Consider the following 22661-nt stretch of genomic DNA (forward strand, 5'->3'; position numbering starts at 1 on the left):
TATGTATTAATATTAGACCTATCTGAAATGCTCTTTATATTTGTCCACAGTATTCATAGTAACGAATTTCCCAAACCCATCTGATCTGTTTATGGGAACGAGTTCTACACACACGCACCCTTACTGTGAGCTTCAACAAAATGCTCTTCCATTAAACAAAGCTAGTCTAAGCAAACTATGCTTCAAAACTATCCTCTTTTAACTTCTTTTGTGTGTTTTGAGGAAATGCTGCAGACTGAAGGACTCTGCTCTTGTTTTCACCTACGTAATTATTCTGGCTGATGCCCCTTTTCAACTCCTGATGCTGATAACTACTTTGAAGCTTGGCATGTGTTCATTTGCTACGCCACGTGCATATAAAAGAGCCTTTCTTTAGAGCAGTGGGAATGCAACACATTTTCATCCATGAAAATGACTGGAGAAGGGGGAAGATTCTAATGGTTTCATTTTCTTGTAGATACCAGTGGTCCTCCTGACCACCTTCAGATATGTTTTCTAACGGAAAAGCATAGGCCTTATCACATCGTAAAACTGATCCTGGGCTGTATCACTCCATGCTGAAGGCTGGCAATTGTGTGATTCCTCCATTAGAAAACAAAACCAGAAGAAGCACAATTCATGCTATTTTTAATGCTTAAGCTTGAGTGTCATTGCTTATGTCATTCACCCACAGAGGAGAGATGTCAGCAGGCCTAGGGGAACTCCAGAAGTATGTATGTGAATCCCCCTTAGTGGGTGAATCCCCCAAACAGCTCAATGGGATTGAGCGTGTTCAGTAGCCACAAAATGCTGACTAATGGTTGGGATGGGGAGAGACAGAGATCTGCGGAGGAGGGGAATAGTTGGGTAGAAGAGCTGGAAAAAATGTCACACCTGGCAACCAGTGCACCCATTTGGTTTCAGTGAGTACATGGGTAGACAAGTCTAAAAAGCCCAGGACACGAATTTTCATGGCCTTCTAGTGGCTATGATGGCTCATTTACCAGAAGCAGCACTTTTCCCCCTAAAAAAAATGTTTAGGGGTACTCTCACTTTGTACCACCATTTTATAGTTCAAATCAGGAAAAATAAATACAGTAAATGGACAAAAGTACGAAGATTCACAAAATGTTTAGGGGTATGTGTACCCCCCCCCAAAAGCACTGACCAGAAGTAATGTATTTAGCATTAACTGTGGAAGTGTATATACTCCGATTCTGACCAAACTAAGCATCCTAGAGCAGGGGGCAGCAACCTTTTTTCAGTCGTGGGCCAGTCCACCGTCCCTCAGAACATGTGGTGAGCCGGACTATATTTTGAAAAAAAAAATGTACGAATTCCTATGCCCCACAAATAACCCAGAGGTGCATTTTAAATAAAAAGACACATTCTACTCATGTAAAAACACGCTGATTCCTGGACCGTCCGCGGGCTGGATTGAGAAGGCGATTGGGCTGCATCTGGCCCCCGGGCCATAGGTTGCCTACCCCTGTCCTAGAGCAAAATATACACCAGGAGGCTTAGTTTGGCTACTCCTGTGGCAGCAACTGATTCAGGCTCCAAACAGAAAGGAATGATCCGCCACACATGCTATGAGAGGGGCCACAAATAATTCCTATCTTTGCTCAAGCCATGTTCATGTGTCAGAAGAACTCCTGTAGTAACCACCCCTCAACACAGGGGCAAAAGATCTGCCCCTCCTGGCAAGAGCACAATGATCACTATTGCAATAAATGATCTTTTGGGATAGTGCTTGTGGCAAGCAGCAATTTTCTCTCTCATATATATATATGACTTTCTTCTGAATAAACATGCTTATGATTACACTTCACCTCATCAAAAGCACACAAAAAGCCTGAACTCATTTTCTTTCTTTATGTACATTTATTCTTTAATAAACGTTCTATTGAGGCTATTAGTTTTATTTGTGTACACCGAGATCTTTCCCCCGTCTTTGAATTGCCTTTCTTTATGTACATTTATTCTTTAATAAACGTTCTATTGAGGCTATTAGTTTTATTTGTGTACACCGAGATCTTTCCCCCGTCTTTGAATTGCCTTGTATATTTTCCCTGCCTGTATTCTTCTGGCTAGGGCTGTTAAAATGCTTCTAGATATGGGCATCTTACTCCCCAAAGGCAAGGCTCTACGTTTTGGAACATTGTGTTTGTTTTGATCGCATTCCACCCATCGAGTTATAAATTACACCCTACAAAATCCATCATAAAGATATAATACTTGAGGAATTTCTTTTGGTTTAGTGATATTTATTTTTCCAACCATTTTGTTTGAGAGAAAATGAGATGGCTATCTGCCGTTTCCTTATTTTTTTTGCAGGAAAGCTAAAGGGCTGTTGACTTCCTCTCCCCTCCCTTCCTTCCTTCTTTCTGAAGGTACAGAACTCATCTGAGAGAAGAAAATGAAAAAAAAACCAACAACCCCAGAACGAAGTGATTGTTCCTGTTCTCTTTCTTAAGTCATTTGAAACACTGTCCCTCCTTATTTTCTAAATCAACCACAGTTCCCTACTCAAGAAGTGACAGAGGCTGCCAATTAGGAAGCCGGTACAGAACTTGGGCCACCAGAGCAGTGTCAGCAGCTGGTAAGTTAAACTTCCCAATGTACTGAAGGTAACAATGTGAAACTTTAATAAATTCAGGAGATATCACAGGAAAATGCTGCTTTGGGCTGGACTACGCTCCAGTTTTCCATTTACTGAAGCAAGTGATCAGAGATCTAAGAGACAGGAAGATGGATAATTTCAGGAGAAAGGGAATTGTTAAAAGTTTCTCAGTGTATTTTAACATTGCCAGATTCTCTTATTTTAAAGGATTATTCCTATCCCCCAGCCACATAAAACAAAATGAGCATCTTGATTACAGAATATTATGACCAGAGATGAAAGGATCTGTCAATCTCAATTTTTCTCTCAGTTTCTCAGTTTCCCTGTCTTAAATTCAGTTCTCTACATTTGCAGCAAGTTGTGATTTTTTTAAATAAAAAAAATTCTCATGAAAATTCATCTGCATGTTAGTGTGAATTTCTCCTAATAGAAATATTTTTATATGCAGTTTTTACTATTGCATACTTTTTTTACAATATTTTTCTAATATAATGCATTTTTACATGCTATTTTCACTAAGAACTTCATTTTTATGCACACTTTCCCCTAATACGTGCATTTATGTAAATACCAGCTGGTTGGAGAACTGCGTCACAATGTCAGGATAAGTGCAAATTTTGAAGGGTAGCTGTGCTTTGGTTCACATTTTTTTTTAAGTGTGAATTTGATACATTTGGCTTTAAATGGAAACTTAATTGAATTTCTCCTCTATCACTAATTACATCTGCATTCTTTATAAGGGATTGCTTGCCCCCATAGCAGCACCAGTGTCCTTTAGTACTGCAAACATCTGCTCTAGAAAAATCTAAATCATATAACTGTTTCACTGCTCTGAAACCACAAGTTGTTGTTCTTGTCATTCTTGCTTTGTTGTGCCCCAAATAGTGGGAAAGTAGAAAAGTTTTGGAGGCATGGAATTTAATTCCCTAGTTCCTTTTGGGAGTCTAGTAGTAGGTAGCTGTTACACAGGCTCAGGAACTGGCTTGTTATATTTTGGTTATAGTAGAATCCTAACCATGAGTCAAGTGTGTATATGTGTGCATTGTGAATATATCTGGAATGAGCAGGGGTAGGGTTGCCTTGCCTAGAATTGTAGTATGCCTTGATTCACCTGCTCACAACATCTGGGACATCTGGGAATTAATAATAATAATAATAATAATAATAATAATAATAATTTATTATTTATACCCCACCCATCTGGCTGGGTTTCCCCAGCCACTCTGGGTTGCTTTCAACAGAGCATTAAAACAGAATAAAACTTCAAACATTAAAAACTTCCCTAAACAGGGCTGCCTTCAGATGTCTTCTAAAAGTCAGGTAGTTGTTTATTTCTTTGACATCTGATGGGAGCGCATCTGCTTTTTTCTTGTGGCTGGCGTGTGAAGAACTGAATGGTTTTTTGATCCCTACTACTTCTGTGATAAAGCAGAGGATATAATATGGGAACACTATTTCACATTTCACATGTTAATTCTTCACATCTCATGTGTCTTCACTCTTGAGAGTGTACCATACCAGTGAACCTGATGAACTGAATCGTAAGCAGGGATTTTTGGAACTCTGTTATGTACAAAAACAATTGCAAGCGGTTGTGTTTGTCTTTAAAAAAAGGCAATATATTGATCAATGGTAATATTTTTCTCAAGGAAATTAGAGTTTTAAGGCTGCATTCCATTAGCCTAGCAGTAAACCCTATTCAACTCAACAGGACTCAATCCTATAATGTATAGGATTGCATTATAAAGGCTTCAAGTCATGATTTTGTAGGCTCAGTCATTAATTGTGCCATACCAGGATATTGTTAGAGGTATTTTTCAGCTACCAATTACATGGTAAGAAGCTTAGGTGCAGTAAAAATGTGACTTAATAGAAAAGGCTGAATTTATGGGAGATGATGCAATGAAGGTGTTTAAAATATGAATATGAATTGTTGATATGATACACAAACTCCAGGTAAGGGGCCTGTTGTAGGATAGAGCTCTGTTTTCATTACGGCTGTAATCCTATATACACTCACTGTGGAGCACACCCCACTGAACCCAGCAGGACACTTACAAATAAACATGCATAGGGTGGTGCTATACGTTTGGTGAGGATTTGCCCCAGAGATCTAGCACTGAGTCTTTTCTTAATGGAAGAATGTGATGTTGTTCAAAGCTAACCAGACTATGATGATGAATACAGCCATCCTCAACCCAGTGTTTTCCAGATGTTTCCAGCTATGCCTTCCACCAGATTCAGCTAGCACAGTCATGCTGACTGGGACTGATGGGAGTTGTGGTCCAAAACAAATTACCTGATATATTAGATAACAACAGCATTAGATATTACCAAAATAGCTATACTGCTAAAGGGAGACTCACCCCTCTGCACTGATTGTATGGGAAGTTCAGCAGCCCTTAAAGCTCCGCCATTTTGCAGTCTTAGATCAATGCCTTCTTATTTGACTTGGGGCTCTTTTGCGTCTCCATTTTTTGAGGCAGTTGGGTCATGAAATTGTAAGCCTCCTTGAATGCTTCAAAAAGTGGGAAAATCTCTCGGGGGCTTAGCTCCAATGCTGTGACTCACAAGCCCATCACTGCTTTTGTGTCAATAACATTGGAATACTATAGAAAGCTTCCGTATAATGGGTCAAACCCTTGGTCTGCCTAACTTCAGTGATGTCTACACTCACTGGTAGTAGCCCTTCAGAGTTTCAGAAGAGGGCCTTTCTCAGCCCTACCTGGAGTTGTCAGAGGCTGAACCCCTAGAACCTTCTGCATGGAAAGTAGATTGTCTACCACTGTGCTACAGCCCTTCATCCCCAAAGTGGAAGCCATTTCCCAAAGGGAGCAGCTGTTTGCTGGCCTGATGTGGCATGGCAGTGCCACAAAAGGACATGGTTAGTGTGGTCTGTCAAGCACAGGGCAGTGGTGGTAAGGGAGCAGAGGCCCATCCTATCCCCTTGCAGAGAATTCTGTGAATTTGTTTTCCTCATAGCGAACACAGGGGCTCAAAGCAAACAGCTTAAGAACATAATAATGTCCAGATCAAAGGCCTGTCTAGTCCAGCATTTTGTGGCCAACCAGATGCTTATGGGAATCCCACAAGCAGGACATGAACACAATAGCGCTCTCATGTTTGTGACTGATATTTAGAAGCATACCACATAATGGCATAATAGTTTTCTGGCTAAGAATTTCCATGTCAGTGCCTTTCCTCGTGAAGAATTGGGTCAGTGTTGCGCTGAAGTAGAGCAAGTAATTACCTCTGCCTTGTAGTTAAGTTTATGGTATAAACCAGGAAAGGGAAACAAATTGTAGAATTGTAGAGTTGGAAAGGACCCCAAATATTATCTAGATTCTAGAACAATCCCCTTGAGAGGTTGGTGGACTCCAATTCCCATCAGCCCCAGCCTGAATGGCCTGTAAGGTAAGGGAGATTGGGAGGAGCTGTGGCAAGGGATGGGACCTACATTTGAAGGGCCACAGGTTCCCCATTTCTGGTATAAATGATTCCATGCTGGATCAGATCGAAGGTCCATATAGTCCGTTTCTCACTGCAGCCAAGCAGACAGGATTGGTGTGTGTGTGTTTGCAGATAGGGTATTTTTTATTGGGGGGGAGGGATCAGTGATCCACATAAGTACAAGTGTTTTTGTAGTGTCATATGGCATTGTCAGGGGAAATGCCAGTCCCCATTTAATTTTAATTTAACAGAAGTTGTACACCACTTAATCATAAATAATGCAAGTGATTTACATAAAATATAAATATACATTAAAACTATTGATAAAAAGCTGGAAGTTAAGAACAGGTTCACCTTATGAAAATTTTCAAAATTCAGATATACCCTTTCTGGGGAAATCCTGATAATTAAAAAAAAAAAACCAAAATGAAATACTCTGTTGCTAGTGACCTATTTACAGTATGAAAGCCCCATCTGGAAACACCCTGAGAGTCACAGAACCAGTGTCAAAGAAATGCAGGTTTCATGCTAGATCTTTGGTTTACCTTCTGAGTAATCTGCTGGCATTTAACAGCCCCCCCCCCCCGGTGAATTCATTTTAAAGGTTCATAAGACTACTTGGTTGGTTGGTTGGTTAATGGGCTTATTTGTTCCTTCTAGTAAAAAAGAAGGAAAAGTGAGAGGGAGAAAAACAACAACAACATATTGCATATCATTGCTTAGGTATGGATACTGGAAGATATATATATATTTAAGTATATTAAGAGTTTTCCAAAATGTGTAGCCCCAGTTACTTTAGAGGTTATACTGGTGTTGTGTTTTATGAGACAATGTGTTCTTGCTGGTATTGTTATATTGCATTTAATATTCAAAATGTTTAATATTTTAAAAATATTTTTATATTAAATGATTTATTAAATATTTCACGTTAGCTTGTAGATTCTTGCAGAGATTGTGACTATTTCATTCTGAAAAAAGAAAAAAAATCTTCTGAAACTGGAGTGGAAGATTTAGTGCCAAATAAAATCAGAGTAGCTGTTGTTTGAGGGGAAACAGCCATGTAGATGTCCGTGCAGAATATGGACAATTTCTAGGCAGATCGTTCATTTCCTGATTTAAAACATTCACACCCCAACACTGCACCTGTAAGGACCCAACAATATAAAACAAGGGATTAAAGTAAAAAGAAATCCACAATAAAATGATAAGCAGTAAAGAAGAGCAAGCAATAAAAGTAGAAAACCTAAAACGATGCTGAATAGCAAAAAGGGACAGAAACGTTGCACAGTCAGCCTGGAAAGCTTTCTAAAGATCTGTTGTCTCAACTTGTTGCTTAATTCATAACAGTTTTCAAATGGATTTAGTGTTTGAAAGGTTCAGGGACCGCCTAATGCTTTATATACTTGCTTGATCACTCAGGTCTTGCGGGGAGTCCCTGTTAGTGATGCGGGTGGCGCTGTGGTCTAAACCACAGAGCCTAGGGCTTGCCAATCAGAAGGTCGGCAGTTCAAATCCCTGTGATGGGGTGAGCTCCCGTTGCTCGGTCCCTGCTCCTGCCAACCTAGCAGTTCAAAAGCACGTCAAAGTGCAAGTAGATTAATAGGTACTGCTCTGGCGGGAAGGTAAACGGCGTTTCCATGCACTGCTCTGGTTCGCCAGAAGCGGCTTTGTCATGCTGGCCACATGACCCGGAAGCTGTACGCCGTCTCCCTCGGCCAATAAAGCGAGATGAGCGCCGCAACCCCAGAGTCGGTCACGACTGGACCTAACGGTCAGGGGTCCCTTTACCTTTACCTTTAGGCTCAGATGCTCATATCCAACAGGAGCTGTGCATTCAATATTGTGAGTCCATTAAAAAAAAAATTAGTTTAATTAGAGATTTTCCTGTGTCATAAAACAAGCAAACAGGGAAAAGTACATATAGCACCTTCATTTTTTATTTATAGAGTCTTTTTCACAGCTGGTTTACATTTTATATGAGACACTATCATTCTAAATTGCATTCAGTTGGGGGGAGAGAGGGAGGGACAGAGATGAGAGGGTAATGTTCTTTTGTTCTATAGCATAGCGTTTGTGTAGAATATTGTGTCAGCATCCTTTACGTTCCACCTTGCCCTTCGAGATGAACCACAAACACCTTTGTGTGACTAAATTGTTGCTAGAAGCAGCCAAAAATCCCTGGCCCATGCACACTTGGTCTGGCATGGTGAACGCTTCCTAAATTGTACTGCTTTGTGTGATTGTTTTGGATGGACGTGATTGCTGCCTTGCTGAAGTCATCCTGAGTCTTTCTTATTTGTGTTCTTTAACAACCCTTAAAAGGGTTGTCACGTCTTCAGTTCCACTTTAGTAATGTGGATGGGAACTGAATGAAGATAGGAAGTGGTTCTTGTTGGGAAAATGCCTTATTCTGTAGTCCAAATCAGCACCTGAAGGTAATTTCCAATAGAGAAGTGAGATGTCAGCCAGCCTTTCCTTGTGCACATCTCTGTGTGTGTACTTTGCTGCTATTTCCAACTCATTCAAGGTCATGGGCAACTTGAGCAGCTTTCTACTGGCTTCCAGTTCCAACACCATTAATCAAAACAGTTAAAGAAATGCAAACTTTAAAGCAATGCTCCTTTGGTGCCACCCTGAGCTCGTTTGGGTAGAACAGAGGAGTTAGAAATGTAACAAACATACATAAAAACTGCTATGTGAGCAGCTCACCACAGCACTGCTTCTTTTGCTGCTGTTCCACTGTCCGGACTGGGATGAGTCACCAACTGGGAACCAAAAGCCCAAAGAACAAGTTGAGAACAAAGCCAGGAGGCAGGACTGAGGGACAAGCCCAAAGGCCAGGCAAGGATATAGGAACATTACAATTCAGGTTTGCTGACCTCTCCCCACAACTGACTTAATTTGTTTATGTAGATGAAGGATGTATGCATATCTATTACTGGTCTTGAAACCCTTTCCATTGGAAAGAATGTAAACTTATTTACATACCAATGCATTATCAATTCAAGAATACTTTTGCATTTATGAAAATCATTTTTTCCTTTGGGGAATACTTTCTTTATCACATTTTCTTTCCCCCCTTAAAAAAATACCCTTTAAGAATACAACAGAATACAACACCAGTGTTCTTCAGCCTTGTGTTCCAAGATCATTGCTGGACTAGAACTCCACCCATCCCCAGATTGTGTAGCCAATGGGAAGGGATGGTGGGACTTGTAGTACAACAACATTTGGACTCAAAGTTGAAGAACACTGAACTAGACAATGGCATAACTTGTGTGGTGTCCTTCAGATGTTGTTGAATTCCAACTCCCATTAACCCTTGACTGTGTTGGCTGGGCATAAGGAGAGTTGTCATTCAACATCTGGAGGTCACCACATTTAAGTCCCACCGTCTGAATATCCTAAACTCATTTACCTGAGAGTAAGCCTTGCTAAACACAGAAGGGCTTACTTCTGAGCAACGTAAAAAAAATTGTACTGATTGTGTTCAGTATGATTCAATATTGTGTTCAATATTATGTACTCCCATATAGATTTTTGGGAGGGGGCATTGAGTGACTGAGAAAGTTGTGGACCCTGTAGATTTATGCCTCCCTTAAATCCACTCCAACACATTCCTGATCCACCCTCAACACAACGTCATGAGCTGGTCTCCCAAAGGGCAAGGCAAGTTAGTTGTTTCAGCACTAAGGAGAGCTCCTAGTGAGAAACTTGTTCCAACAAGTGAAGTTAAGTCTTTTGAGCGTCTGCCTCCAGTCCACCTCTGTTCCCTTTTAGAGGTCTAGAGTTTTTTAAAGAGCCAACCCTCTGACCAGAAGGTAGGCAGTTCTCCTAAGCTCCATGTTCTGCAACCCGGTGTGCTTTTTGTGCTGTTGGACTGGTGAGGTACTGTGAGAGGCACAGGCGAAGGCACCCCAAAGGTCCTAGCTCTAATTCTGAAGGCCCTGGTGCTTTGGGATGTGGCTCAGTGGGCTCCTTCCTGCCAGTTTCTGGTCCAGTGGTCCCATAAGTTTTAGGCTAAGGGCCAGAAACATGGTCTGCCTCCTTAGTGGGTGACCCTGTAGACTCTGTCTCAGTATCCTGGTCACTGCTTGATTCTGGGGTCATGACACATTCTGCCCCTTTGTCTTTAGCGGTGTTGGAACTCTGACATCCGTAAGGTCAAGGCCGTGGAGGTTTCCATGGTGGTAGGAAGTAGTCTTGGATATCCCTTTCTGATGTCAGACCATCCTCAGAGAGGGAGACCTAAAACACCCAATGGATGAAAGAAGGGAGAAGTGCTGACCAGAGAAAAATGGCAGATTAAACTGATGGAGTATGCAGAGATGGAGAGACTGACGGGAAAGATCAGAAACCAGGAAGATCAAGTATTTCTAAAAGACTGGAATAAATTTTTAACATATTTAAAAGACCACTATAAACAGTTAAAATCATTGGCAGGGATACAATGACACTTGTAATATGAAATGAACTATGGTAACTATGGAAATATAACAGATAGATAATGGTAAAAGATGCAGAATAGATACATATATATAACCCATGGAGGGAGAGAGGGAGGTCCGAAGGTTTGAAATAACCTATTATTTTAATGTTTTGAAATGGTTAAAGTTAAAATGTATAAAATTATGTAAAACGAATAAAACATTTTAAAAAAGAAAAGAAAAGAAACACCCAAAGGCCCCTGGGATACCCTTTCAAGGGTCATAGGATTTGCAGCCTTAGCAAATTTTATATTGATATCATTGATTTCACCAATACAAAAGACAACATTTGAATGTCAAATGCTGGTTTCAAACTTCAAATGGTTGCATTTTTACACCAACATTTGGACACTCAGCAACTTATGAAATATAAAACCTTTCAGTCCAGCTCTGCTATAGACCCGAATAGACCAGTTCTTATTATAATTGACCTGTTTTGCGGGCATCATGTGAACATCAGACTGTCAGACCATTGATAACTAAATTGCTAACTAATTGTTATTTTAAGGTTGAAATTATTAGTTTGATATTAACTGAGAGCTTTGTTTTAAACTGAAAAGTGGGCTGCAAATACCTTAAATAAGAAATTATGAAATTGAAATTGAAAAGTGTCTAATCTCCAAACTTTTAAACCGGGAATACTCATGATTTTAAAAGGTGAAATACTCCAATTGACTATAATTGCAGGCTTAAAGCCAAGTCCACCCACTTAAGTGCTTTGTGAATTAGAATTCTTTGGGACAGAATATGCATCCCTAAATAGACAGTCAGCATCTTTTATGAAGGATGTCCCAGATGTGATGTGCGGATATCCTTGACACCTATATTTAAAAATTGATTTCTGTAATGTTCCTGTATGCGGACTTTATTTCTGGAAGAACTTGGTGTGCTTGATCTTGTGTCACTCAGATAGCTTTTCCTAATGTGATAACAACTCCTAAGGCATTTTGTGAAAATATTTGAGATGAGCTATAAAATTATTCTGATTAGGCTGTGCTTCCCTTTGCTTCATGGGAAAGATATGCTAAAGTTGCCATCGCCTCTGCACTTGGTTCAGGGGGGCTTAAAATCTCCATGGAAATGTCAGCAATAGAAGGATAGAGAGAACAGAGGCAGGAGGGGGTTGACTCACGGCTTCAGAATTAATTCCCTGTAGGCTGAATATGTGAATGGCAGATGTGTTATACTGCAAGTGGCATTTTACATATGACCAGAATGGCAACAAACAGAGGAGAGATTCTCAACCTGTGTGGCAAAGACTAAGAAACAAATGAGATCAACAGGAACTCCTGTACTTCAAATGGCAATGGGGCAGAAGAGGGGTGGAGGAGAAATTCAATTCAGGTTGCATTAAACTCAAACTTTCCTAATTTTCATTTCCCAAAACAATATGCAAACTGAAACACAGTGTTTGGGACTTTTTACTTGAGAGGGAAGGCGAGTAAGATTATAAAATTGTGCGTGGCATAGGGAACATGGACACAGAAAATGCAACTCTCACAACACTAGACCTCATGAACTTCCGATGAAGCTGAATGTTGGGTCAGATTCGGTACAGATAAAAGAAAGTACTTCTTTATGCAGTGTACAGTGGTACCTCGGGTTACATACGCTTCAGGTTACATTTGCTTCAGGTTACAGACTCCGCTAACTCAGAAATAGTGCTTCAGGTTAAGAACTTTGCTTCAGGATAAGAACAGAAATCGGACTCCGGTGGCGCAGCAGCAGCAGGAGGCCCCAATTAGCTAAAGTGGTGCTTCAGGTTAAGAACAGTTTCAGATTAAGAATGGACCTCCGGAATGAATTAAGTGCTTAACCTGAGGTACCACTGTATAGTTAAACTATTGCTCCCATAGGAGGCAATGATGGCCCCCTACTTGGATGGCTTTAAAAATGGGTTGCTGGAAACCACAAGAGAAGAGCGTGCTTTGTGCTCGGGCCCCACTTGTAGATTTCCCTCAAATACCTGGCTGGCCACTGGGACAAAAGGGCCTCGTCCAGCAGGACTCTTCTGATAATGTTCTTACAGTTCAAAATTCACACTTCTCTGAATTTTGCAATGCCCTTTTCCAGCCAAGCAACATGCACAAACAGACATGATTGTGCACAGAAACACATAGTGAAAAATGGCATGATTAAGGAAACACACACAGTAAGGGAAACTGCTTTTCCATGTATACGCAGACAAAATTGCATACCGAAATGTGTATATTAGGCAAAATTGCGCTCAAAAATGTATATTAGAAATTCACGCTAAAATGCTGATTAATTTTCGCAAGGACTTAACAACAACAAAAACCACCCACTGATGTGAAAATGTGGAGAGTCAAAATAGGAAAGAGGAACAGGAGCTAATGTGACCGTATAAATTGTTAATTCAAATATATACCAGAGTGCTAACCACAACACAAAAGTCTCAAGGAACGCTGGCCAGATGTTCTCGCATTTCTCTTCTTTGTGGTCACGCTGATACTTTGCCAGCTCAAGGAAGGACAGGGAGTGCAAATCATTAATCCGTTGTTGTATGGGAGGCAATGACTTCTGCTTCCAGTGTTGAAGCACTATGCATTTTGGCTGACCCTAAAGCACTCATTACCTAGTTCATGACCCAGCAGTGCATTTCAATTTATTTGCAGAACTTGATAAGTAGTCATGCAAACTTGCTTTAAATATTACTACTACTAATAATAACAATGCAACACAGATTTACAACATCCCTTGCCTTTATTTCACTGCTCTCCCCCTGCCATGTTGTGATTTTGAATTAAAAGCAGTATGTAAATAGCAATAAACAAACAGTTAACACCAATCAGTTCCAATCAAATACGCAGATGACTTCAGGAGTGGAGAACCTACAGCCCTCCATAAGGGTTACTTATTTCATTTTTTAAAATGTTTGTATCTATTGTGTGCTTTTAGTTGTCTGTGTTATAATTTATGCCTTGAGCCATCTTGGGTCCTGCACTGGGGAAAAGGCGGGATAAAAATAAAATAAATAAATAAGTTGTTAGACTCCAACTCCCATCAGCCACAGCCAGAAACGCCAATGATCTGGGGTGATGGGGCTTGTAGTCCAGCAATGTCTAGCAGGCTGCAGATTAACCACCCCTAGATTAATTGGACTGCTGATCTGTGGCTATATAAAAGACACTTAGGGCCAAATTAGGTATTGCCAAAGACTTCTTTGTCTTTTTGGAGGGCTTCCCCCTTCCCAAAAAAATTCTATATGCCCCTGATTTGAACTGATTTTACCTTTGCCTCCCATGCTGATTTTCTGCTACAGATTACACATCCCCCCAAACTGCTCTTACGATGAAAGAGAAAACAAACAGGTTCCATGGTACCTCGGGTTACATACACTTCAGGTTACAGAATCCGCTAACCCAGAAATAGTACCTCGGGTTAAGAACTTTGCTTCAGGATGAGAACAGAAATCGCGCAGCAGCAGCGTGGCGGCAGTAGGAGGCCCCATTAGCTAAAGTGGTACCTCAGGTTAAGAACAGTTTCAGGTTAAGAATGGACCTCCGGAATGAATTAAGTACTTAACCCAAGGTACCACTGTATTAATATGGGAGTCTGTGTCTTTTAAACTCTGAAATTAACGGCTGTTTCATGGGAGCCATTTACATACACCAAGGAACTGATGTGGGGCTAAAGGCAAACCCCCTCTCTTTTTGCACTGTACCGCTGACCCCCATCACTTTGCCCTTCTGCAACAAATCTCAGAACTTCTCTTTCCTTTCTAGTTTGGCCCTCAGTAGCCATTTCACTTTGTCAGAGACTTGCTTTGCCTGTGACATCTTTTTTCAGTGCACTGTGGGAGTGTTGCTATCTTGAGAATAGGCCAGAGCACATGCTTGGCATGCAGAAAATACCACGTTCATTCTTTGGCCTTTCCAGTTAAAGTAAGGAGCGCTGAGAAGGACTCAGGGGGGTTGCTGTCACCAGAGATAGGATTGGGCAAAATGGTGACCCCCTTCTGTACAAGGCTGCCTCATCTGTGGATGCCATCAGAAGCAAATCGTCTTTTCTTGTAATTTTATATCTCTGTAGGAAAGGATTGTTTCTCCTCCCGCAAGTTTGGCACTTCCCTCTGTGGGAAATAAGAGCCTATAATTTAAAGATCCTGGGTTATCTGCACACCTCCCACACACAGAGAGTTCAGCTACTTTTTCATCTAATCATCTGTACCATGAAAGTAGAGCCGACTCTCTAACTTTGTTCAGTTCTATAACAGATGTTGGTGCTGGTTTAAAGTTGCTCACGTACAGCAAAGTGAAAGCAAATTCCCATCCATGCACAACACCATTCCAAATGGCGATGGCCATTTGATGAGATAACAAGAACCTAAGACAAACCTGCTGGATCAGCCCGATGGCCCATCTAGTCTAGCATCCTGTTCTCACAGTGGCCAGCCAGCTGCTGTTGGGAAGCCTGCAAGCAGGACATTATCGCAAGAACACTCTCCTCTCTTGTGGTTAATTGCAACTGGTATTCCGAGCCATAATGCCACTGACAGTGGACAAGGAACAGAGAAATCCTGGCTAGAAGCCACCGATAGCCTTGTCCTCTATGAATTGGTCCAATGCTCTTTTCAAGCCACCCAGGCTGGTGGCAATCGCTGCAGCTACTGGCTCCCGGTGGAGTACAGGGTCAGGTTTAAGGTGCTGGTTTTGACCTTTAAAGCCCTATGCGGCCTAGGATCCACATACCTACGGGACCGCCTCTTCTGGTATGCCCCGCGGAGGACCTTAAGGTCCACAAATAACAACACTTTGGAGGTCCTGAGCCTCAAGGAGGTTAGATTGGTTTCAACTAGGGCCAGGGCCTTTTCAGCATTGGCCCTGACGTGGTGGAACGCTCTGTCACAAGAGACTAGGGCCCTGCAGGACTTGACATCTTTCCGCAGGGCCTGCAAGACAGAGCTGTTCCACCTGGCCTTTGGTTTGGACTTGGTCTGACTCTTATGTTTCCCTCCCCTTATGGTTTTGATTTATCAGCTACTTTAAAATAAGGCTGCATTTTAAATTGCATTTTAACTTGAATTTTAAATTGGTTCCCCCCCCCTTTCCCCCTATTATGTTTTTACTGTGATTTTATTGGTATTAGCCTGGCTCTGGCTGGGGAGGGCGGGGTATAAATAAAATTTATTATTATTATTGATCTACTACCAAGGGGTTATGTGCACAACCTGGATGCACTGGGGCTAGAAATGGGGAGAAATTCAGTTCACATTGCAATACAAGGTCTGCAAGCCTTGACCAGGGCTGAGGCTGGGGTTGACAAAATGGAGGTCCTTGCCATCAGAGGTCTGACATCTTCTTAAAACTGTATTGTTCAGATAAGTTCCCCCTCCCAACCCCCCAACCCCGTGATTCTTTGACAAGCAGTTCCTACAGATGAATTTTATGTTTTTATTATCTTTGTTGCAATGCTGTGCTTTTCATCTGCATACCGCCTTGGGATATTTGGTATGAAAGCACACTTTATCAATATTTTAATAAGTAAATGACGCAAACTTACCTTGTCCGCTCTCCCTGGAACAACACCCGAACCAAAGTACTGCCGCTATCCTTCAAAGCTTGTACTCCTCTGAATTTTGTGGTGCAGGCCCTCCAACAGAGGGTCATAAAAAGAGGAGTAGCTGGTAGAGAGGTGGTGCTCAGCTGCCCCCAACCCCGGGCACTGATGTAATTGAGACTATGCCACCAAGGAGAGGGAAAGGGATGAAGCAATAGGGAAGTTTTCATGGTGTGAATGAATCTGTGGAACCAGCCTGGTGCTCCCACCAAAGCATCTCTGGTAACCTCCCTACCTTGCCCTTCTCCCTCGGAGTAAGACACAGCAACGCCGGTAGTGGGAGGTCAGGAAAGCGCTGCTGCCCTCGTCGCTGGCTACCTCTGTTCAAAAATGCATATTTGGGGAGGGGGCAGCAGGGGAAGACTGCAAAAAAATAGCCTGCCAAAATGTCTGTTTTGGGTAAAATTGCATACAAAGATGTGAGCCTTGGGAGAAAAGTGCACTAAAATGCTGCAAATTTATGTGGAAATGTGGAGAGCTGAACCTAAATGTGGAAAAACAACTGGAGAGAAACCCAAACTGACCTATTAATCTGTCCCTAATTGGCACCTAGAGGTTTTCATGTAGGATCAGAAGTCTATACCAAGGTCCTTACAGAGACGCTGATTTAATTAGGTGGAAGTCTAATTTCCTCAGGTGAAATTTGTTCATTTTACGTTTTGCTTGGTCTCCACTTCCAAGTTTATTTTAATCTGAAAGAGTATATTTCTCTGTGGTTCCCAGGATTCTGCTCAGTGACCTTATGATATTGGCATGTTGCCAAATATAACCTCACAGTGACATTCCGGTCTCTATAGGGCAGCCGGGTTCTAGCCATTCTGCAGCTCTGAGGAGTTAGAACCTCGACACAGCATGGTGGCTTTGAAAGACTAAAGCAATAGGAATGAATAAAAATAAGACTTCAGATGCTTTTTATAGAAACAATGTATTGGGCATGCCACTGATGTCATATAGGTGCTCATTTTGAGCTGACAGGTTTGTCCTGTGTAAAATATAGAAGGGCATTGTTGGCAAATGATGACATTGGCAATTAAGCAGGTGAAAGAACCCTCTGATGTGAATGGCTTTTTTTGGTCCTGCAATATTGCTCCTCAAGTAGAAATGGAGACAAAGTTGGCATCCACGTGTGTCATGGAGACTAATACAACTACCGTACCTCCCTTAGAAATTGTTAGCGTAGATATAGTGAGCATTTCAGAAACTTGGTCAGATTGTGAGAATCAATGGGATACAGTCATTCCTAGATATAAACTTACAGAAAGGAGGTTGCGCTGGCAGTGCTGCTGCTCAGTATGCCAAAAATTAACAATGTAGTTCTAAGCACGTTTGCTCCAACATAATTTCCACTGAACTATTGGTATTAGATAGGCACCATCGTTGCCTTCTTTTCAATACTACTAAAAACTATTTTGTTTAGGCAAGGCTACATAGACATGCAAAGTGCAAGTAGATTAATAGGTACCGCTCCAGTGGGAAGGTAAACGGCATTTCCGTTCGCTGCTCTGGTTCGCCAGAAGCGGCTTAGTCATGCTGGCCACATGACCCGGAAGCTGTATGCCGGCTCCCTCAGCCAATAAAGTGAGATGAGCGCCGCAACCCCAGAGTTGGTCACGACTGGACCTAACAGTCAGGGGTCCCTTTACCTTTTTACACAGACATGCAGTTTTATTGTGTCCAATTTGTTTTTCAAATATGTTGATTTTTATCTATAGTTTGATAATTTTATTGTTTAAAGTATGTTTATATTGCTATTCTTTTAAAAAAATACCATTTTATGTAAATTGCTTAGAGGTTATTATTATTATTATTATTATTATTAAGTGGTATATATATCTTGTTAGAGAAACAGATTTTTAAAATGTGCCAATTAGGGCTTATACTAGTATAGTAAGAGGCCTTAGGATTGTGCTGCACATCACATAACTTTTTGTGCGTAGAAATAGCAGACCAAAAAAAGCTGATGCAGAGATGGAAAAAAAGGAATGTGGGGGGACTGAAAACTGAAAATGAATGACTTCAGTCATCCTAATGTTAATTAGATAAATGTATAGCCAGATGAAGACGAAGATACAAAGGGGAAAACTCTAGTACTTTTTAGTAGTAAACTGCATTGAATATAAGAGATCTACTTCTGAATAACCACTTTAGGCCTGAATGTCACTGACACTTGGGAGGATGCTATACTTGTTTTAATATTTAGCCGTGTCCAGAATTTGGTTAAAGGTGTCAGTGTTAGCAAACCGCTTTGGGAAAGTGACCACAACACTTTCAATTTCAATATATATGAATGAGTGGGAAATTGTCTAGAAAATTCAACACTATCTTTTATTTTTTTACCATATTTCAAAAAGTAAAAAGGAGCTTTTTAAAGGAAACCACTAAAATTGTTGAGCTGTTTTTAGGAAAACCAGAAAGTTGTTGAGCTTCTTTTAGACAAACCACAAATTTATTGAGCCTTTGGACGTCAAATCCACCTTTGAAATCCTGGTAATGTCCAGGAAAATCTGGACATATGGCAGCCCTATTTTACCAAGAAGAGGAAATTTCATAACAGTGAGGGGATTTCTCAAAAAGAAGTTGGAAAGCGTTAGAGGAGTGTCAAATTATTTCAGGAATCTTGGAGGTTGTTTAAAACCATTATAATCATGACTCAGACAAAACATATGTCATAGATCAGAAAAGTATGAAAATTTTTAGGAGGGTGCTGGTGTGGTTAAGTAACAGTGTGAAAAGAGTCATGAAGGGGAATAATTTTTGCTTTTAAAAGTGAATTTCTTGCCCAAGTGAGAAAAATACAGTAAACAGAAGTGGTTGATAAGCCAATCAAAAAGGGAATCAGCCTCATTCCCAGAGAACTAAAGGGTAGCCAAAATAGTCAGGATTAATACCATAAAGAAAAAAAGTGGGCCAGCAAAACTGCAAGCCAAATAACTGAGCAGCTAGAACAGCTTCCTTAAGACTAAAGCATCAGAGACTTTAGTTTGGAAAAAAGAGGATGGAGGCCAAGAAGGGGGTGGAAGGCATGATAAAAGCTCATGTTATAAATGGTATCAATGAAGTCAAAAGACAACATTCCCACTCTATACCGCTAGAACCAGTCTTCGGGGATTATGGGAGTTGTAGTCCAAAACACATACAGTATATAATAATCGTGAAACCACAGAATGATCAAAATAATTTGGTGCCCATGACTAAGAAAGCCTTGCTCTCCAGGGTCTGTGAAGCAAGGTCTCTATCAAAGATCTCTGAGCCAAACTAGACACGGCATTAATTTTGTGAATGCAGATAACATGCGGTTTGAAAAATGTAAACAGCAGGTGTAGGTAAAGCTGAGAAGCTTTGTGATGACAGAGTTTGGGGAGGGAGAGCTTCACCTTTCTGCCCTTACCAGAGTGTTGTTGTGAGTTTGCATGCCTGGCCTGTGATGAGTGCAGTGCATACATGGCAATTTTGGCTGCCACCACCACTGCTGGGATGTGGCCCCTGGAGGGTTGGCCACAACCTTGCATGTGGACCTGAGGAAGAAAAAGGCTAGCACCCCCCCACCCCCACCCTGATATGTAGGGTGGAACATCTGAGAAGGGAACGTGTAGCACTCATTTGCATTTCACAGTCCAACAAAAAACATACAGCCACTGTAGCATTGTGCCTTATGTCTTTCTTCAAAACCTTTTTACAAGTATTGGGGGTGGGGGTGGGGGGAGAAACAAGAGAGCACACCGTGTCCTGAGACAATTTTATTATTGCTTCCGTCTTTGCACCATAAAACAGTAACAGAACGTCGAGCATAAAACGACTGTCACAACTATAACACAGTTTAAAGAATGATTGTTCTCTATCTATTCCTTAGACACAAATGCCTCCTGGAGCCTGTGCAGATGCATTTAAAGCAGATTTGGCACAAAGGAGATGAATTAATGTAAGTACAAATCCTGCAGTATTGATTCTTATGCTAAATGCACATTTCTTCAATGGACATTGTACATTAGGGCAAAGAGCTAATGCACACTCCAGGCTTGATTTAAATTGCTGGACAAAGAACAGCAGAACCCAGACATTGAAGGACATATCAGATGGCTTCAAATCAGGGCACTGCGGGTGTTGATTCAGCACCAGCAAGACTGCCTCCTGGGACCAGGCAGAATCAGGTCACAGACACATAGAAACCTGCCTTATACTGAGTCCATCAGGCTGAGTATTGTATTTAATGAGTGTCAGCAGCTCTCCAGAATCCTAGAGAGGGCTCTTTCCTAGCCCTACCTGACAATGCTAGGGATTGAACCCAGGACCTTCTGCATACAAAGTGTGAGCTCTACCACAGAGTTGCAAACTAACAATGAGTGTAGAAGTCTTCCAGGGTGCTTTATTCCTCCTTCTGCTAGCATGGCCAACCAAACTGCCTATTTTCCTGGGAGTCCAGCCAGTTAGAATTTTAAGGTCTGGCTGGACTGTCATCTTCTTGGCTCATGGGCAGAACAGGAAGGAAAAAGTCAGAAAAACTCCCGCCCCCCCCCCTTAGTGCAGATGTGTACTGGACTGGATATGGGTGCTGCTCAATGCTTGAAAGAAATACATTTCTGCAGGTTCAGGGCACTCTAGAGCGAACTCCCACCATTCAAATTGGAACTCTGGGGCTTCTACTTGAACACCAAAAGGCACCAATCATTAAAGTTAAATATGATGTAACGAACGAGAACAAGAGTGAATTTTAAAACGTTTACTTTTTATTTAAAGGAAGCTAGAGTATGCAAGGGGAATTAAATGTGATGAAGAAAGAGGAAGCTCCCTGCAATATGGATGGCATACAAACCCTTCCCTTTCCCCACTGCTTGGACCCTGTTGTGAAGTCAGATGTAGCTTCACCCCTCAATGAAGAATTCAGAGCACAGCTTGCCCAGTTTGGATATGGCCCTTCCCCTGCAGAACTGCAGAACTTCCAGGGCTCCTTAGAAGGGGGATCTCGCAAGCGTAAAAGCATGCCCACGAAAATGCCCTCTGCCATCTCACCAGGAGAGCCCACCTCCCCGTCGCACAGGTCTGAAGACATCCCCACTGCAGGTTCTCCTGACCTCCCTTTAATATTCCAGCACCATCACACACAGCCAAACTACAATGCCCACATGATTGACCTGTGCAACATTGGCTTTCAGTTCTACAGAACTCTGGAACACTTTGGAGCACAGCCTATCAAGGAAGAACCCATCAAACCTAATGTGCTCTGGCCTGGACCTGCCCCATTTCTGCAGGTGCCCTATCCGTACTACCCTAAAGTTCACCCTTCTATGATGTTTCCATTTCTTATGCCCCCAGATTTTCATTTCAGGAGCCCTTTCCCACTGAAAAGGCCTCCGGAGCCTCCTTTCTCCAGGAGGACGGAGTTAGGGGAACAAGCTGAAAGTAAACAAAAGGTGGAGAGGGTGGATGTCAACATTCAGATCGATGACAGCTATTACGTCGATGTGGGAGGGGAACAAAAGCGCTGGCAGTGTCCCATGTGCGACAAGTCCTACACGTCCAAATACAACCTGGTCACCCACATTCTGGGGCATAGCGGCATCAAGCCACACGCTTGCTCTCTCTGCGGCAAGCTTTTCAAGCAGCTAAGCCACTTGCACACCCACATGCTCACCCACCAGGGCACCCGGCCTCACAAATGCCAAGTGTGCCACAAGGCCTTCACCCAAACCAGCCACCTGAAGAGACACATGATGCAGCACAGTGACGTCAAGCCTTACAGCTGCAGGATCTGCGGGAGAGGTTTTGCCTACCCCAGCGAGTTGAAAGCCCACGAGTCCAAGCATGAGAGCGGCCGGGAGAATATTTGCATTGAGTGCGGCCTTGACTTCCCGACCTTGGCTCAGCTGAAGAGGCACCTGACCACCCATCGAGGCCCTATACAGTACAGCTGCACAGAGTGTGATAAGACCTTCCAGTACCCAAGCCAGCTGCAGAATCACATGATGAAGCACAAGGACATCCGCCCGTACATCTGCACCGAATGCGGCATGGAGTTTGTTCAGCCCCATCACCTCAAGCAGCACTCCTTGACTCATAAGGTAAGTCAGTGTCGGTGATTCCTGTCGCAGATATTAATATTGTGCAGCTTGAAGCGACCGGATGCCTAAAAAATGGCTCAGGACAAGTTACTTGTTGTTTACTGTTGTAACAATTGTTTTATCAACATTTATCTTCTGTACCATGAAAATAAAACAGCCAAAAAAACCCCCTCCACCGCCCTACAACTGGTTCTTTTTGGAGTGAAACATCATCCAGAGCCATTCAATATTATTCAAAACTTTACTTGCAGAACATTCTTCAAAACAGAATAAAAACATCAAAGATACACCGAAACAGTTCCATAAAATATATGCTTATTCAAGCATAGGTTCCGTCTCTTCTTAAATATAGCTTTAAACAGGATTGAGATCAAACCTTTGTCTCTCCTCCATTCCTGCCTCCATTACAGCCTGAGGTTGTGTGCTCCTGGAGAGGCATTCACACATCCTTACTCCACGGAGCCTGGGAACAAAGATTCTAGCTAC

General features: G+C 41.9%; 1 protein-coding gene and 1 long non-coding RNA gene across 3 annotated transcripts in view; one reads left to right on the forward strand and one right to left on the reverse strand.

Moving 5' to 3' along the window:
* The first annotated feature begins 2420 nt into the window (after positions 1 to 2420).
* The window catches only part of ZNF366 (zinc finger protein 366), a 39842-nt gene continuing 19601 nt past the window's right edge, over positions 2421 to 22661 (forward strand). Inside the window, exons 1-3 of one of the 2 annotated variants that reach the window (XM_080972609.1) lie at positions 2421 to 2581; positions 19970 to 20038; positions 20854 to 22175. In XM_080972609.1, coding sequence (XP_080828735.1) covers positions 20865 to 22175 — 1311 coding nt within the window. In that variant the 5' untranslated portion in view covers positions 2421 to 2581; positions 19970 to 20038; positions 20854 to 20864. Of the gene's footprint in view, positions 2582 to 10292; positions 10423 to 19969; positions 20039 to 20853; positions 22176 to 22661 lie in introns of those variants that run through there. The other variant, XM_080972610.1, reaches the window with a different exon arrangement.
* Positions 7968 to 10237, reverse strand: LOC308458428. The gene is made up of 2 exons (XR_013977398.1): positions 9868 to 10237; positions 7968 to 8481 (listed from the first exon to the last, which is right to left on the reverse strand). It is a non-coding gene; the product is annotated as an uncharacterized lncRNA (long non-coding RNA).

This window comes from Podarcis pityusensis (genome assembly GCF_964106645.2).
Source record: "Podarcis pityusensis genome assembly, chromosome: 11".
NCBI classification, from domain to species: domain Eukaryota; kingdom Metazoa; phylum Chordata; class Lepidosauria; order Squamata; family Lacertidae; genus Podarcis; species Podarcis pityusensis.